Consider the following 18,820-nt stretch of genomic DNA (forward strand, 5'->3'; position numbering starts at 1 on the left):
GGCCCGTGCAGTCATGGGCGGGCCCGCCACTGTGCTGCTTTCAAGTCCAGTGGAAATAAATTTCATTAGAGTACTTATTAAAAAAAAGTACTCTAATGAAATATATTTCTGTCACCTTTACCTTGATCATATAGGTACATTTTTCTGACAAAACTTCATTGGGCCACACAACAGCTGAATGCAAGAGTTTAAGAATACCTCGTTGAGTGATAGTGATTAACAAACTATGAACTAATAAGAGAGCTAGGCCGCCTCAACTCCACTCATGATGCAATAAATACTGTTCACACGAGGGTGCAGTGTGAATTCATTTTATATGTGGCTGATGTGCTTGAATTTGCTTATTCAATAATCTTATTTTTTATTTTATTCTATTTTTATTTTATTTTATTGTATAATATGTGTATTTATTATCTGTTTCTGTGTAGTTGAGCTGCTGCAACACCCGAATTTCCCCATGGGGATCAATAAAGGAATATAATAATAATAATAATAATAATAATAATAATAATAATAATATATATTTAACGTTACATCTATGACTATAAATCAGACCTAGTAAGTAATAATGGTTACTAGGTACATTTAGTTATTATTGTGATAAGTCAAAACACCGTCCCCCCGTCTAAGAGAAAACTTGTTAAAAATTCATAATATTACAAAGGCAGAACAGTCATTTTAGTAAATTAGTGGGATAAAACTTCAATCGATTTGAAGATTAGGTCGTTTATTGATAAAATCTGTTCGGTAATAGATCATAATAATTATAATATCTTAATAAAAGTCGTACGTCTGTTACATTGAAAAGACTCCCACACACCGCCTTGCATACTGCTGGTATACATTTCATAAACACATGTCTTTATTACTTTCATTAGAGATGTGCTTCACTCCGACACACCTGTCACATAATGTGTGCTACAATAAAGTATCTGATATGAAGGAAGCGCTCACAGACTGTTCTTTTGTTTACTCCAGTTGGAATAAATCCAGGAATTAATATTCTGTGGTTGAAATACGGCAACTAAATGAATAAATACGTCACGTGTATGTAGTTGGATACCATTATTTTGAAAAGTAACAACCGGAAGTTGATTAGTTTGACAGCGGTTCTGTCGTACAGCGTTTGACACCAGTTTTATCAGTTGCCTGGCTGACTGTTACTCTGCTGCCTGTTGATAGTCAGTAGTCATCGTATCGCTTCCCACCGGTCGAATGCAAACTGAGTAACTTCACAGAAGCTTTGCAACGAAACTGACGACGTGCGGAGTGAAACACAAACTGCTCTCTGACGGTAGCTGCGCGCCTCGATGGACACTGTTCAGGTAGGCGAGTTAGCTGAGTACCCAGGATGACATGAGTTAGCGTTAGCATGCGGCTAGCGGGGGTTGGCTAACAAGGGCAGGGCCACTTAGCCGCAAGGTGACGAACAGGTAACGATGGCTCGCTGTTTGGGTCCTCATGTGAACGCTGGTTAGTTTACACCTGGCTCACAGTATTTTAACACTGCATGTGTCATTGCACGTCTTTTTACACGCATTGTTTGTCATCCTCAGAAGTTGATGTCTGGATTTTCTCTGGACCTGGGACCATTGAAAGAACCTCTTGGATTTATTCGTGTCTTAGAATGGGTAAGCGAAATACAGTCAGAAAGTACTTAAATGTCTCTAAATTAGATACCAAACCACGTTAACGTTGCAAGTGATCCTTATCTTTGTTCCGCCGACATATCCACAGTTACTCCGCATTCCTCACACTGATCCTCGTGATGTTGACATGTCCTGGGCGTCCGTTCGCACTAGTCCCATGTAACGTTACCAGTCCTGAAGTGTCTGCTGTGGTGTTTGTCAGTAACTTTGGAGTCTTCGATTTTGACCTGGTTCACGGGGTCAAATAATGGCACGGCTTGTGGATTGACAATGCATGTAGCTACTGAAACAATTACCAGGAAATTCTCAGATATTGTGACTTTTTTTATTGAAATAGTTAGTTGTTACACAATTTGCATAAAATCCCACTTAAGTGTTGTTGATGCCCTGTGTTCACATCAAACATGAAAGCAGAGGTCTGAATCGGTGCTTCTGTGAACCAGCTCTATATGTGGCTGTTGGGAGCAATACCAGCTGTTGAGAATCAAATAGCTAAGATGTGCTGCTGCTCAGTAGAGCATGTTCTAAATATCACCACCCTGTGAGTCAGTGAGATTGACTTGGGAATGAGTCATTTAAATTCACCTTTATACCAAATAAATAAAGAAAGCAGTTCAGGAATGCCTCCTCTAATGTGACTGCTAATGCTCGTAGTGCTCTGTATTTCTGGTTGACACAGACTACCGTTCTGACTGCCCCATTACAGCAGGCCATGCCGTGTGTGTTTAAGGCGTGTGTTTGTGTAGCAGCAACGTCTAGTTGGTAGTTAACATATACAGCAAGTATTATCTTCCACTGTGCTGTCGAGTTTCACTCCAGGGAGGTGAGTTAAAGAACCTGGCTTCTATTCAACTATCAACGTTTATTGCCCAATGCTCACTTTGTCACACCTAGTTAATACATTCAATATCGGACAATTTATGTGTATTATTTTCTCACAAGAGTCATGAGAAGTCAAGTTTTGCAGAATTATAAAAATCACTTTATCTGAAGGTATTACTTGAAGTGATGGGACACTGTTTGGTTCTTGTTTTTACATGCAGGTGGACATGTCTCTACCATTTCCGATCATTTTTCATCAAAAGATACAAAGCACATTTGTTTTTTTCATTCTCTCCTCAAATCTATTAGTATTGCCATATTTGGTCTTATGCTAACTGTAAACACATTTGTAACCACATTTTTAGTAATTCCTTAATTTAGTCACTGTGTGCACAAATAAATTGGTTTGCTTCATGGCCAGCTGGGGTGGGTGGCAGTGGAAGTTTGTGGTTCGTTCCTGATATACAGTACCAGTCAAAAGTTTGGACACACCTTCTCATTCAATGGTTTTTCTTTATTTTTATTTTTATTTTTTTCTACTTTGTAGATTAATATTGAAGACATCCAAACTATGAAGGAACACATATGGAATTATGTGGTAAACAAACAAATGCTCAACAAACCAGAATATGTTTTATATTTTAGATTCTTCAAAGTAGTTGAATGAGAAGGTGTGTCCAAACTTTTGAATGGTACTGCATGCCAAAACATGACCTGCCACTGCAAGAGCATTTACATTGTGCAATGCTTTTTGGTGGAAAAGAAAAGATTCAAAACGTCATGTTGGTGAAGACCACACTTGTTGAATTCTGGAGGAACAATCTTGGCAGATGGGGAGAGTGTTTCATAATTGTATAATCAGCCTGATCAATACACTAATTTGCCCTGCCTATTATGTTTACACTGTACTTGCCAGTTAGCCATATCTGTAGGCAGAGTAAAACATAACTCTATTTTCCCCGTTGGAATGAGCTGTTTGACGCCAAGATAAAGCGGAGAATATCCTAAATATAGCGTAGACGTAAACTGACATTGACACTGACATTTTGCCGCTGACCCCGTCCACAACAGTACTTTGCTTTGCTCCTGTTCTGGTACTCCTGTCTGTTTCTCACAGACTGCTATCACTGACTATGGAGAAGTAGCTCATACCACCCCACTTCAGAACACCTGACCATCCCTTTTAAGATAGTCACTGAGCTTTCAAATCGGATTTTCACATCTGCAGACATTGTTGTTCTGAGTTTTTAAACTTCGCTATTTCCAGTTTCTCCACACAGTAATTCCAGCAAGTCCAATTTGTTGTTAGTCTGCTTCAGTCTTACGGCTGAAAAAGACAGAATTCTTTTAGAGTGTAGCATTCTTGTTATTCTAGTGCTGTCTGCCGGCCTCCTCTGCCGTAATGCTCTCAGACGATATTTATAATTGATACTACTGAATGTCAAACTGGTATATATGCTCCAGCCTGTAAACATGGACTTTGGCCAGTAACAAAAGTTTTTCAGTGTCAGAAGGGTGGTCATCACTGAGGGAGGTGGGGGTTTGGTCATTGCCTATGGGTCACTATTGTCTTATGTTCATAACACTAACCATAACACACATTCATGTTCAAGTATGTGTAAAAGCACCACTTTAAATCTTGTGTTTACCAGACATGTGCCTATTATTTTCTTTGATATTAGTCACTCAGCATGAAAAAAAGCATAAGAACGACTTATCGTCCCAAGAAATCTTAGGCAGCCTTTATAAATGTAACATTGCTAGTGTCAGAACCTTGTGACTGGCTGCTGCTATCCCTATCTGCCTTGCCACTCCCTGACCAGGAGAGGTAGTTATGGAATGCTTCGGTGGGAGGCTGGGTGGAATACTGGACTCTGGACAGAGAACTTCCCCACCCTGTCTGGTGGGTTTATTTGGGGTGCTGTCAGATTGACCTGGGTGGGTCAAACAGGGCCAAGTTGAAAGCTGAGAAATGTTGTTGAGATCCAGAGACACCTGAAAGATGAAACCCATTCCTGAAAATCCTGAGTGGGTGTGAGGCTTTCTAAATACTGCACTCCGGTCCTCTCCGTTTGTTTTTTTTGTTGTCTACCCTGCCGTCTTTACTCAACCTCGGTGCCTGGCTCGAGGATTTGGCCCATTGTATACAAATGGTACGTAGCGGAAAAGGACCCTGATGATTTGGGAATGTGCTTTGGTAGATGTGGGCGTAAGTGAACAAAGGACATTATTCTTTAGAGAAAGTACGGAAGCAGGAATCACATGCTCTAATCAGACACTTTTCATTGGTGGAAGGACGTCCCTGGTCGTGGAGGGGGGTGCCCTTTGTCAGTGTGTTCCTAGGTACTGTAGTGCTTATTCATACTTTATAAGACAGTTGGTGCAACACAACCATTTGTTTATGAGAAGGGAGGAATATTCTTGTGACCATATCACCAAGTATCACTATGTAAACTATGATACTCCAATTCAGTTGCTGCTTGTAATTCAATTAGCATATGTGTAATTTTCCAACCCTTTTGGCTGATAGGGAAATCTCAAAACACTTTGGATAATACCATAAATGCATTGTCATCAATACTATATTGGAAATTGCAGTACCAGATGTGTTTGATGTAGAGGTTGACTGATCAATTGGGTTGGACGATGGGGCACTCCAACCATTAATGCATTGTACATTGTGTTTTAGACATTTATTGTTGAGATACTTTTAAGTTTTTTTTTCTTCAGAAAGCAATTCTCCACTAAACCTTTTATTGTTTGTCAGAAAAGGTTTCTCTTGAATATATGAGGCAACACTATCAGCTCTCTGTCCAACATACAAGACATGCAGACAGAGAGGAAAAGAAGTTCAACTGTCAATTTAATTTATTTACCAATCTGATGTTCTCTCTTCCAAATAATCCAGCCACGTAACTCTCCATTCAGGAAGTGATATCTCCCACTTTAGGATCGTCCTTACCTCACGAATATGCACCACCAGTTACGGTTTGTAAGAGTGGCCTTTAACAATGTAACGGGACAAGAAACAGGAGTAATCCTGGCCAGTCATAAGCCTCAGCACATCGCACACTGTTAATAAATAGAAAATATTCCAACGATGTAACCCACCAATCACACCTCAGGATATTCTCTTATGAATGATTCAATTCACAGTGACAAAAAAAGAGGGACCTATGTCGCAGTGATGAAGATGTAATTCACATTCAATTCAATTCAGTTTATTTTGTATAGCCCAGAATCACAAATTACAAATTTGCCTCAGAGGGCTTTACAATCTGTACACACATTCACTTCCAAACAATTAAAAAAATCCACCATGGGGTTTTTTATGGTTACTTTGATGTTCAGTTTATAGTATTGTAATTTCAATTAGGTATTTATTACTTTGGCTTGTTTTCATTTTATTTTTTATTACAGGCACTTAAAAACTGATATCATAAAATCTGACACATTGCAACCAAGGTTTTTTTCATTAGAACATCTTGCCAATGAATGTAAGATGACTGTTATCCCCTAGTTTAACAGTGGCATTTATAACACATCTTACAGCCACTGTAGGCCTACTTATTGTATCAAACTGAGAAACATTTAATAATACTTAATGTAAGCAGTGTAACTATGTTTAGATGTCTATAATGTGTGCCAATGTAGACCGTATGGATTCCCACTCAGCTCTGTTGTGAGTTTGTGTATTTATTTGAGCACGTGATCTCATGCCTTTTTAAAAATAGAATGAAATAGCATTAGGCAGGATCTCAACAACATTGTAGTCCCTTTATACTCAGACTTGGTACCTTAACAAGACATGTCCTGCTTCAGAAAAGACCTCTGGTGCTACCCAGGGTAGGGCTGTAAGCTGCATTCATAACGTTGACTTTCAAATTATGGAATTTAAATGATGTGCCGCTTTTTCTATTCATTCTGTTTAAAACCCGGCATTTCTGCACAGTGTCATGTAAAGATCAGGCTACATTTATATATTTAGTATTATACTAATTACAGTGGTGGCTGTGGAGTGATGGGCAGGTCGCGTCTGGTAAGCTAACAAGAAAACGTCTGGATTTGAGCGAACAGGTTACAAAATAGCATTCAGACTTAGTTAATAATAACAGAAACACTGGGTGCAATAGTCCATCTTCTATTCCCCTCTCCCTGTCAGACTCTCCCTCACTCCCAGCTGGTCAAATACAGTAGCATGGTCAGTGGCCCTGCGCGTCAAACTGTGACTGTGGCCGCAGTTCACACTGGAGGAAAGGAGGAAGTAAGCAAAAGTATTATTAAGAGAGCTACAGTTTGCATAGGGAGGAGGTCAGGGATGGATGGGTCAACAAAACAACATTTTCCAACCTGGCCAGAGTTTCAGCGTGGTTTATTTAGGAGAGGCTGTTCCAATTTTGTCAATCCTTGCTGCTTACTTCACTGCCCATGTGAGAAATTTGACTGTTTTGCTAATTAATTGAAACTCCTGACTGCAGTTTGATTATCTGGCAAAACCCTGGTGTGGCATCACAGTGATTGTGCACAGTCAGTCCACAGTAAGGGTCAGAGGAAACGGTCCGGGTTCTTCTCTGCCTTCCATTCTTCCTGCTGGGGTCAGCTCTCTGTCAGCAGAGTGGAAGATATCAGCTTGTTTTTCTTGCTTTTACCAGAAGCTTTCTGCTGACTTTCATTCTCAAGCAGTAACAACCCCCCAACGTCAGCGTTGTTTTCTCAGTGCTGCATTATACGTATCTGCAGTATACTTGCCATTCACCTGACACGCCATTCACCTGCCATTCAAAAGGAAGTTTCTAGCAGAATAATAATCTTCTGAAATAGTTCAGTGCTTTTTTTTCTTCATTAAGTAAGCCAAGTTTATTTGAAGTGCTCTTTCAGCTCACAGCAGCAAATCCAGGTACTATATGTAAGGCAAAGAAATGCATCCAAAGTTAAAGCAAATCAATTCTAGTAGAAAAAATAACTGACTGAATTACAGTTTCATGCAGTTGTAGTAGAAATAAATTCTTCCAAATTGAATAAAGTTGCAGTAGAGGACATTAATCACTCAGCGGGACAGTTTTGATTCTGACTCAGGGTACAAGCTCACTGTCCCCTAAAGATATGAGAGACCTACCATGGTTTGAATGTTCTACAGTTATCTAAGGCCTTGACCAGACAAAATTCCTCTGCAATAGTTAACCCTTCTTGAGATGAAAGCATGAATTCGTTTTTTTTTTTCATTTGCTATGTACATGAGATGTTTCATTCTTGCTATTATCCATTCGAGTACTGTTCCACTTTGCTGTTCATTTCAACATTTAAGAGGGGGAAAGCATCAATTAAACAACATTTAGGTTACTGAGCAGTTTCTCCTCAGCTAGTGTTGTCCTTCAAAGGATAAGGCTGCTGTTATTTCATATTTTTCTTATTGTGAACAAATCCCATGTAAAAAAACAAAACAAATCAACAGTGTGTTAGTCAGTCTCTAAACACTTCCTGACTTCCCTAACCTGTCTGTGGTTAAATGGCTCCTTCTGAAGACATACATAGATAAAAACTGCTCCCAAATATATAATTTCCTATTCTGGTGAATAGAGATCTCTGCAGTCCCTGCAGGGTCATCTTTGGTCTCTCTGATTAATGTCCTCTTTGTCTGCTCCGTCAGTTTTGGTCCTCTCTCGGCAGCTTTGTTGTGCTTTGTAATAATGGATTTAATGGTTCTTCGTTAGATCATGTGACACTTTGATTGCACACAGGTGGACTTATTTTAACTAATATTGTGACTTCTGAAGATAATTGATAATACCAGATCCCCATAGCTAAAGAGGTAAATACCTATGCACACTCCACTTTTTAATTTTTTCAAAACAAGTTGTTGTTTAACTTTCATTTCACCTCAGGATTGTTTTTTTTTTTTTACATCAAATCCAAATAAAAATCCATTTTAATGGCAGGTTGTAATGCAGCCAATTAGAAAAAACACAAGTGCGGGTGTGTGAATAAAGACACTGCATGTCTGAAAAGGTGCACAGATACAATATGCATCTATGTATGTCAAGATCATTCTGTACAGGTTACTGTGTGTGGTTACTTCAGGATGTCCCTGCTAATGTCCATGATGTTGCACGTAATGTCCCATAAATCAGAGACTTGTAATGAGACCGCTGAATAGGGGAGTTTCTGACATTATTCGAGTTATTGAATCAGGAGATAATAATTTAGTTTCATTAATTTCATTGGATGAAGAACAATAATCAACAGCCCCATCCTTAAAAGATTACCAGTATAGTATGAACTCTTTAGTAGTCTAACTATATGATGGACTTTTGTGAAAGCTGGACTGGTGAAGCTCAATGTGTGGTGAGTCGACTTCATAAGAAAGGGTTTGCTGCTTTCAGCTCTTTGAGCTACAGGGAGGGAGTTTCCTGTGTGGAAAAAGGATGTGACAGCTGCAGAGAGGAGTTGTTTCAGAATGCATCTGTTACCTATAGGAAGGGAGAAGGCATCATTATATCAACTTTATATGGACCTGAATGTGGGAGCAAACCTCTGATACTTAAAGGTATAAAAGTTTCTTAGTTGGATCTTTCCAAATATGTGGACTTTATTATGAAGTGATATCACTGGATGTCAAACTGGTCTGTATGTCTGGTCCCAGTCACTAAATTGTACCCTCACATATTTGTCTCCCTCCACAGGTGTTCACCATCTTTGCCTTTGCCACCACTGGAGGTTACTCCGGGACAACCCACTTTCAGGTCAAATGTGCAGTGGTCCAGGATGTAGAGCCTGTCTTTGCCTACCCATTCAGGTACTGTAGCAGACTAGAGCTCTCCCATGCAGATTGTTTCATTAAAATGACAGGACAAAAGCTTCCTCTTTCAGTTATCAAACCAGACAGTTGTGGAATACTGCCATCATCTTGTGAAAAGAACTGCTATTCCATTTGTCACAAGACTGTTTCCTTTTCTACCTCAGTGGCAGCCTGCTTTTCTTTCTTTCTGACATTGATTGCTCAGAGTAGGTCCAGTCCAGTGCAATTTGATCAAAGCAGCCGATAATAGGTTTTATGCGGGCTATTATGTTTCTCCCTCTTTGAATTTGTATAACTTAATCAAATATGCGTAGCCTTTTGTGGAGGACTAGCACACCCTTGTAGTCCAAAAGTGTCCTCTCTCCAACCAGTATCCCAAAACAGAACGGAACTCATCATCATGTAGTGCCATGTAGTTAATGTCACTTCGACAACTAGACGAGGGAATCCTCTCCCCTAAACTGACATAATGAAATTCCAATATCATGGTAAATGGTTATAGTAATCGGAGGAAAATGTCTGAATCAATGTGAAGTGTCTTTACGATAAAGCTGATCTCGGCCCAAGAGTTTAAAGTTCTGTTTAAATTGTGCACACCGTCTGGCTTAACCCTTTCATGTTCTCCCTTCTTGCCTTCCTTGGATAGAAGAGTAACCCAGGTGAGGTCTTGTTTTCTCTGGAATCACACAAGAGCGTAAAAATGAATCATGAAAGCGACTGCTGAAAGCTCCTTCTCCTTCTCTCCACCTCCCTGCAGGCTGCCAGCGCAGCCGTATAGGTTTCCGATATGTAACGGCAGTCAAACCAATGAGACCTTCCTGCAGGGCGACTTCTCCTCCTCGGCAGAGTTCTTTGTATGCGTCGGCGTGTTTGGGTTCCTTTATTGCACCGTCACACTGATCCTCTACCTGGGCTACCAGAACCTCTACCGCCAGACCAGCCGCGGCCCCATCGTAGTGAGTACACATCCTGTGGTCATCAGTGAGCTGTCTTCATACCTACTAACCCCTACTAACTACATCTCTGCCTTTTAGACCAAAGTCTGCCTTGTTACAGAACAACGTGGCCGAGGAGTGTCATTTAAGGCTCCAGTGAGACATGATATACAATCCAGGAGGTCCAGTTAGAGTAAAAGATCCATGAGTTTTAAGGCTTCTCAAATGCTAGACAGTAGACAGATAGCAGATATTAGACAGGATTATATCAGGTCATCTGCAACAGTCATCTGATGTGACTGTTGCAAGGTTTACAGTAGCAATATGGAACTCAATTTACAAACTAATCCACCAGGAATGTGGGCTTAAACATATGTGATTGACTGACGCAGTGCTTTGCCGTGTGACTTTGCTTTAAAACTGAGCCCGGTTCAACATTTTTACCTGACGATTTTGCATTTCTTTGTCGGCGTCTCCTGCGTTGGCACCCCAGCTGCCCACATTAACATGAACAAGAGGGCTATGTTATTTCATGCAGATCTAAAGTCTGATCTCAGCCTAAGGACCTGTGTCCATATAGCACTTTTTTTCTTAGCCCCAGTGTTTTCTTTTCTAAGAACTCCCCCTTTTTGTGCGGTCGCTCCGAGCTCTTCAAGTTGAAAATCTCTGAACTTTTCCGAAACCATCTGGTGACGTCACATGACGTCAAATGGAGGAGAAGCTTGTTTTGGCCGTGTCTGTCCCAAGCTTTATATGTCGGACAAATACCATCACGACATAGAGTGAAAAGCCCATATGTGGGAGCAGGTCAGCTGAGCGGATGCTGAATGCTGCTGGTGAGTGTTGTGCTTTTATCACCATACCCGTCTCCAGCGGATCTTCCTCCTTGCTCTAACATCACGGCTGTCAGATTGTGCGGTGACAAGCTCATCCATACAAAGTATGAGGGCTAGCATCCTCCAGTTGGGGCTTATGGAAAGATAAACAATGTGAAACAAAAATAGTATCCCAAATAGATAATAAAAAGCAAAGGAGCGATGCTAGTCTATCCAACATTGATTAGAAACACAGGTGGCTTCTGCCAGAAAGAGACGCTATATGGACACAGGCCCTTACTACATCACCGTTCTCTGGGAAAAGGCCTGCGAGTGTGTCTGGAGGTTGTCACCTGGTCCACACAAGAGGACGTCTACACTAAGCTGACTACATTTTAAAGCCCTGTCTTCATATGAACATGACTTGCATCCATGTAGCATTCCCAGTCTGTGTTTGTAAAACATCTGAACCGCAACAGTTTTCTCCATATCTGTGCATGTTTTTAACAGTAAATAAGAACTCCTAAAAACTATTAAATGTATTTTGTTCTTGGAATAAGAGCATACTCGTTTTATTTAGAGGATGAGGTTTACCTGCAACAGGAAGTAATACTCTGAATACTCTATATGTGATATCAATGTGTGTGTGTGTGTGTTTGCTGTGTTCTCCCTGCCAGGACCTGGTGGTGACCGCTGCCTTTGCCTTCCTGTGGCTTGTGTCCTCCTCAGCCTGGGGCAAAGGCCTGACTGATGTCAAATGGGCCACTAACCCAGAACACCTAGTCACGATGGATCAATGCAAGGGCATCTGTCAGCCAGGAGAGTTCCCTTCCATGGGCCGCCTCAATGCCTCTGTGGTAAGTCCCCGTAAAGTTGTGCAGCTGCTACAGACCTTATTACTTCCTTCTGAAGAAACCGACAATTCTCAGACTGCGGGTTGGTTCTATAGAGGAAACAGTGTTTTAGAAAACTTTTCCAACTCATCCTCTCTGCTACAGGATTCAAACAGGTCTGCATATTCCAGTTGAATTTTTGCAACAAGATCTTCAAATATATAGATCAGTTTACAGCATCAGGGACCGATGTTGTCCTGGACGTAATCGCTCCATCCACACAGCTGTGCAAAACAAGAAAACGGAGCTTTACATCAAAAAAAAAGTTTCATCCATAAAACTTTTCTTTTATTGGACCTCAAAGGCACAAAGCCTTCCATATTTAGTAATTGTCTTAAAAATATTATCTAAATTGGTGTCTTTCTTGCTTTAAACTATTATTGTATCACACATAATTTCATCACAGTTCTTTACCTTAACATGTATGCAGAGTGGCCAGCTTTGACTACATCATCATGGCCTTTTACACAGGCTATGAATATAAAATGTATGATAACCTTCATGTGTTAAGCATTTAAAAAAAGCAGACGACATGTAGATAATTGTTTGATTTTAGGAAAAGATATAAAGTGTGGTACTTCTAATAAAAATACTAATACCACACTGAAAACATTCCTACAAGTAAAAGTCCTGCATGCAAAAACTTGCCAAAAAAAACAACTGTAGACGTAAAAGTATTGATTCCTAGAATATCTCATGTGGATTGGATGCATGAATATTCCTGCTGCATTAATGTGTATATTGCATTGTAGCTCCTCTATATCCTGTTGGCTTGTTTAATCTACAGCAATACGTCATATCAAGACCCCATCATATGTTTGTAATGTCGCTGTCCAGTAAAAACCACGTATCTCTAATAAGAAAAACGGCCTGTTTTTCGCTTTGTGGCGATGCATTTTTCAGCTGATCCAAGAGGCTTTTTAAAGACTTTATTTAGCTGAAGGAACACTTCATCCTATAGTTTATCACAAACATTCAACGTCAACACACCTGGAGATACGTGGTTTTACCTGGACAGGAAGGAGATGAATAAGTGTCATCTTGAAAGTAACTAAAGCTGTCAGACAAATGTAGTGGAGTAAAAAGTACAATATTTACCTTTTGAGATGTACTAAACTAAAAAGTAAAATATTTACCTCTGGGATGTAATGCAATGCAGTAAATATTTTACAATATCTAAGATGTAGTACACTAATAAGTACAATCTTTACCTCTGAGATATAGTGCAGTAAAAAGATCAATATTAACCTCTGAGATGTAGTACATTAAGAAGTACAATATTTACCTCTGAGATGTAGTACAGTAAAAAGATCAATATTAACCTCTGAGATGTAGTACAGTAAAAAGTACAATATGTACCCTTTGAGATAGAGTACAATATTCTTTCTACTCTGAGAAGTAGAAATAGTACCTTGACACAGTAATTGAGTAAATGGATACCAATTGTATTGAATTGCTTAGATCTGTCAGTCTCTTTCATATGTGGAATTTTTTGCAAAGCAACTTTAATTGTTGCTTACACTCAAACTGAAAAATAGTGTTGTTATCTCTAATAGAAGAACGTCTGTTCCTTGCCCATGGTGAGAGTAGAATGCTCAGCACCACTACTTTGTCCATTTACGGTGGTGGTGGCAGTGGTGTAGTATCAGGGTGGATGATAGTAGATTATTATTGCATATGAGTGCTGCCATCTGGTGTTTCAAATAAAGAAAATTGATTGCTGGGATTGTGCCACAGTTTGCTGCAGCAGTGTACAGTTAACATTTCAAATGAAAGTGTAGTCTTACAGTAGTACTTTTCCATTTTTGAATGCACTCCTTGAGTCAAAGTATCTACATTTGTTGACAATAATGTAAGAGTTGATGTACAGGTCCAACCTATTTCTAAGCCTTCTTTAAAGTCACCAGTATTCCAACCTCAGTGTTTTCTACTGTTACCAGTAGTAGCTATGCTAATATAGGCAGATGAAACCTTCAAAGCTCATGGAGTACCCATTAGGGCTGGGCCATGTGGAGAAAATCAAATATCACCATATTGTTTACGAAATACCTCTATCGATATGACAACAAAAGTGCCAGGCTGTAAGTGCTTTTACAAAATATCTACACAAAGATGGTTTTTGAACAATAATCATCTGTAAAGTAGACATTATGAACCTGAGCGTAAAGGCAAATAATAGAACAGTCTGGTAAGTTCAGAAAATTGACTTTACTGTAACACAGCATTTAAAACCAGGAAAAGACGACTTGTGCCATATTACGGTATTCCAAATCTGAGACGATATCTAGTCTCGTATCACAATATGGATATGAAATCGATGTACAGTGGGTACGGAAAGTATTCAGACCCCTTTAAATTTTTCACCCTTTGTTTCATTGCAGCCATTTGCTAAAATCGAAAAAGTTCATTTTTTTTCCGCATTAATGTACACTCAGCAACCCATCTTGACAGAAAAAAACAGAAATGTAGAAATTTTTGCAAATTTATTAAAAAAGAAAAACTGAAATATCACATGGTCATAAGTATTCAGACCCTTTGCTCAGTATTGAGTAGAAGCACCCTTTTGAGCTAGTACAGCCATGAGTCTTCTTGGGAATGATGCAACAAGTTTCTCACACCTGGATTTGGGGATCCTCTGCCATTCTTCCTTGCAGATCCTCTCCAGTTCTGTCAGGTTGGATGGTGAACGTTGGTGGACAGCCATTTTCAGGTCTCTCCAGAGATGCTCAATTGGGTTTAGGTCAGGGCTCTGGCTGGGCCAGTCAAGAATGGTCACAGACTTGTTCCGAAGCCACTCCTTTGTTATTTTAGCTGTGTGCTTCGGGTCATTGTCTTGTTGGAAGGTGAACCTTCGGCCCAGTCTGAGGTCCTGAGCACTCTGGAGGAGGTTTTCTTCCAGGATATCTCTGTACTTGGCCGCATTCATCTTTCCTTCAATTGCAACCAGTCGTCCTGTCCCTGCAGCTGAAAAACACCCCCATAGCATGATGCTGCCACCACCATGTTTCACTGTTGGGATTGTATTGGGCAGGTGATGAGCAGTGCCTGGTTTTCTCCACACATACCGCTTAGAATTAACGCCAAAAGTTCAATCTTGGTCTCATCAGACCAGAGAATCTTATTTATCATAGTTTGGGAGTCCTCCATGTGTTTTTTGGCAAACTCTATGCAGGCTTTCATATGTCTTGCACTGAGGAGAGGCTTCCGTCGGGCCACTCTGCCATAAAGCCCCGACTGGTGGAGGGCTGCAGTGATAGTTGACTTTGTGGAACTTTCTCCCATCTCCCTACTGCATCTCTGGAGCTCAGCCACAGTGATCTTTGGGTTCTTCTTTACCTCTCTCACCAAGGCTTTGGGTTTGGCTGGACGGCCAGGTCTAGGAAGAGTTCTGGTCATCCCATACTTCTTCCATTTAAGGATTATGGAGGCCACTGTGCTCTTAGGAACCTTGAGTGCTGCAGAAATTCTTTTGTAACCTTGGCCAGATCTGTGCCTTGCCACAATTCTGTCTCTGAGCTCCTTGGGCAGTTCCTTCGACCTCATGATTCTCATTTGTTCTGACATGCACTGTGAGCTGTAAGGTCTTATATAGACAGGTGTGTCTATATGAACTTTTTCGATTTTAGCAAATGGCTGCAATGAAACAAAAAATTTAAAGGGGTCTGAATACTTTCCGTACCCACTGTATCTCTTGCACACAGTACACATCATCTGTTGTCACTTATATTCTCATCTGTTTTCCTGTCTTTCTACAGATATTTGGCTTCTTGAACTTGATCCTGTGGGCAAGTAACTGCTGGTTCATTTACAAGGAGACACCTTTCCACAAGGACCCAAACCCACCGGTCACCATGGAGGAAGGAGGGGCCCCTGGGCCCTAGCCACTTCACTGAGGTTGCTCAAGCATTGCCCCTGTGCCCACAGCAGAACCGCTTTGTGCCCAACACTGGTCTCTGATGTTAACCTGCAGAAATAGAACCAAATGGAAGGCTTCATCCCAAATACCCCCCTATACCTCCCGACACGTGTCACAACTCTTTTTTTTTTTTAGTCACGGGTCTTCAGCTCAAGTTGACTCTATTCTGTATTATTTTCTCCTAAATCTGACATCGCGTTCTGTGTTTGGTGTTCAGAACAGCAGGCCTGCCGTGCATTTGCTTCCACGTTAGCACACTGTCCTCCCTTTATGTCCGCCCTTCAGGGAGCCACCTGATGATGAAGCTTTGATGTAAAAACCCAGAGTCTCTACTGGTCTTCAGCCTGGGAGAAGCCAAATGATTAACAGAAGCTGAGAGCAAACAGCCATCACCTTCCATAAAAGCAAGTGTTGCTGCAAGAAACGCCATCCAATTTTTGTTTTTAGGTGGGAGCAAATGCACACCAGGGGTTCTGAGCCCTCCTTCCATTAAGTATTCTGTAAAAGGACACGTTACAGTACAGATTCCAAGTACTGTAACTCTAAACATGTTGGTCACTTCAGTCTCAATAGATATGTTGAATGCTCTTTTCATTCTCCTAGATAGCAGTGCCCTGCTGTATAATCGGACTAAGGCATGTGTTCTCTTCTTTTCTGAGCTCTGCCTCCGAGGCACCAGGCCATCTAACGGTTTTATTAACCAACACGCTGTTCCCCCCCCAATGCTCTAATCTACTGACATTCAATATACTTTATAACCCCATTAGTGATTCAGTTTCAACACTATTTGATTTTCTTGGGCTTTAAAATAATACAAACTATTTAAAAAAGGAAAAAACCCTAGGATATACTCTACTTTAATTGGGAGAGCAGAGACTTTCTTTTAAAAGTGTAATTTCGGCTGATGCTTCAGGTTGGTTGTGACAGCGTTTATCTTCAGCCTGTATCCAGAAGCCGGCTGGTTCTCCTCACGTTTACTCCAGTAGCTGTTGTACGTCACAGACGTCAGGCCAAACCATGTTTAGTTCCTGTTTGATCCAAATGTTACATCTACACTACTCCTCAACACTACTTGTCATTCTGGTTTGAATGAAAGGCGACTAGCAGTGACATTATTTATATACAGTTCAGATGTATTTTTTATCTACACTAATTGGTTCGTTTCATATTTTTAAAACAATGTTGGGCTTCTGTTTGTATTTCTCAATGGAAACGTGTTGGTGTGCAGCTTCGCCTTGAATATCATTTTTTTTTGTAATGTCAGGTTTGCTGTTAATTGTGTTGTACCACTAAGTATCCTCAGGCTTAATCGTGTGATGATAAATAGTTCAAGTAACAAAGGATTGATGTAATCTTGCTGTATTTCTTAATGGATGCTGCCCATTGTTGTGCTCTTCATGTAACTTCACAGCCATACATTAGAAGGCTTTGTATTGAACACCAACAGTCACTCTTTGTCGGCACGTTGATTATTTGCATTGCACTAAGAGGGATCTGATGATCTCTATGAAGTAACAGTTCAGAGTTTTGGCCCACCTGTGCAGCTGTTCTATTTCACCACCGTAGCCTTTGTGGGGAATAAAGATGGGGAAGTTTGAGTCACTGTAATTAAAGTAGTTTATTTTCCACATCCTGTTGAAATCAGACACATATTTCTTAAGATGCTTTATCAATTTTAAAACATAATTTTAATTTAAATTAGGGCACAGTCATATGTGGGATGTTTGTGTCATGGATTGTTGAAATTGGACTTCATATATTGATGCCCTGTCTGTGCTAAAGGAAACAATGGTTTAACTGTATTAACAAGTGTAAAACAGAGCTGTAACTGCTGGATTCTGTCTCCTCTTTTTAATCACATTGCAAAATGGCTTTATAAATTAGAACATCTGCACACCGGACATTTATGTGCAGAATTAAATATGTAAAAAAGAGCATCTTTCATGTTAGTTTTATGGTATATGTATTATGGAAATTAGACAATCCTGTTTGGTCTACATGTGTGTTGCTTCCAGCGTCTGGAAGTGTCTTTAACATACTAACACTGGGAAGTGCCAAACTCAGAAATTCTACAATTCCACACGTAATGACTTCAGTTTCCTGTTTGGATCATCAATCAGTTAATAATCAGTTAATAACACTAGTTGGCCAAATGTGTGTAGAGATAAATTAATTCACCCAACTGTTATTTGGGCAAGGGGTTAACGTTAAAGAAAGTAGTCAGCTTCCTCCCTCTGGCAGATTCATGCCAGAGCTGAGTCTCTCCCTTTCTCCTGCCTCAGCACCACTCTCTCTTACCAGCAGGAAACATGGAGGCCATGAGGGAAGGACTGGCTAGAATGGGATGCTACCATAATAGACATGCTATACATGCTATAGAGAATTGGCCCCCAGCCTTTTGAGCTTGCAACCTCTTAGAGTTAAGCAAAGCCTTTGTGTGAACAACTGGCTTTAAGAGTTGGAAACCTTCCACAATAAAAGCTGAACAATCATAGAAAAGCCTGTATCCCTTTGATGATCTGGGGACCGCCAGAGGTATATGTGAGATGTGATGTGAACCGTATTCTCTTCTGATACAGTCCAGACTGATGGCAGTATGGAGGCATGACACCAATTCAGGTATATCTTTTGTGGGCGGGGCGTTTTCCAAGCGTTTAGACGCATCATGTTAAAAGGTGACACGGTTATTTTATTGTCATTGTACAACAGGGTTGCGCAACGAAAAAACAGTTTAGTCCCGGTTTGCTACACAACATAACACACACACATATATACACAAAAAAAACTATCATATGGTGGGTGGAGGATGAGTTAAGGAGTCTCACAGCCAGAGGAAAGAATCTGTTCTGAAGGTGGTTTGACAGCTGATACTACTAACAGTCTTTAAGTATGGGACATGTCCCACAAATATAAAGAAAAGAGGGACCAGTCCTTTCACATGTCCAACAAGGGTCCACTGGTATCCATTTCCAGTTACAGTATGTCCATACTAAC

At 40.4% G+C, this 18,820-nt stretch overlaps 1 protein-coding gene across 1 annotated transcript; it reads left to right on the top strand.

Annotated features, from left to right (window-relative positions):
- The first annotated feature begins 1,090 nt into the window (after positions 1 to 1,090).
- sypl2a (synaptophysin-like 2a) lies at positions 1,091 to 18,308 on the top strand. The gene is made up of 6 exons (XM_054616614.1): positions 1,091 to 1,325; positions 1,557 to 1,631; positions 9,152 to 9,264; positions 10,025 to 10,223; positions 11,695 to 11,874; positions 15,666 to 18,308. The coding sequence occupies exons 1-6, from the start codon at positions 1,311 to 1,313 to the stop codon at positions 15,789 to 15,791; spliced, it is 708 nt and encodes a 235-aa protein (XP_054472589.1). The 5' UTR covers positions 1,091 to 1,310; the 3' UTR covers positions 15,792 to 18,308.
- The last annotated feature ends 512 nt before the right edge of the window (positions 18,309 to 18,820 follow it).

The sequence above is a fragment of the Anoplopoma fimbria genome, chromosome 17 (genome assembly GCF_027596085.1).
Source record: "Anoplopoma fimbria isolate UVic2021 breed Golden Eagle Sablefish chromosome 17, Afim_UVic_2022, whole genome shotgun sequence".
NCBI classification, from domain to species: Eukaryota; Metazoa; Chordata; class Actinopteri; order Perciformes; family Anoplopomatidae; genus Anoplopoma; species Anoplopoma fimbria.

Excerpts from the sequence above, each read along its gene's own strand:
- sypl2a (XM_054616614.1), top strand. Across the intron at positions 10,224-11,694 it reads CCAGCCGCGGCCCCATCGTA|GACCTGGTGGTGACCGCTGC; the intron begins GTGAGTACACAT and ends TCTCCCTGCCAG. Across the intron at positions 11,875-15,665 it reads GCCGCCTCAATGCCTCTGTG|ATATTTGGCTTCTTGAACTT; the intron begins GTAAGTCCCCGT and ends GTCTTTCTACAG.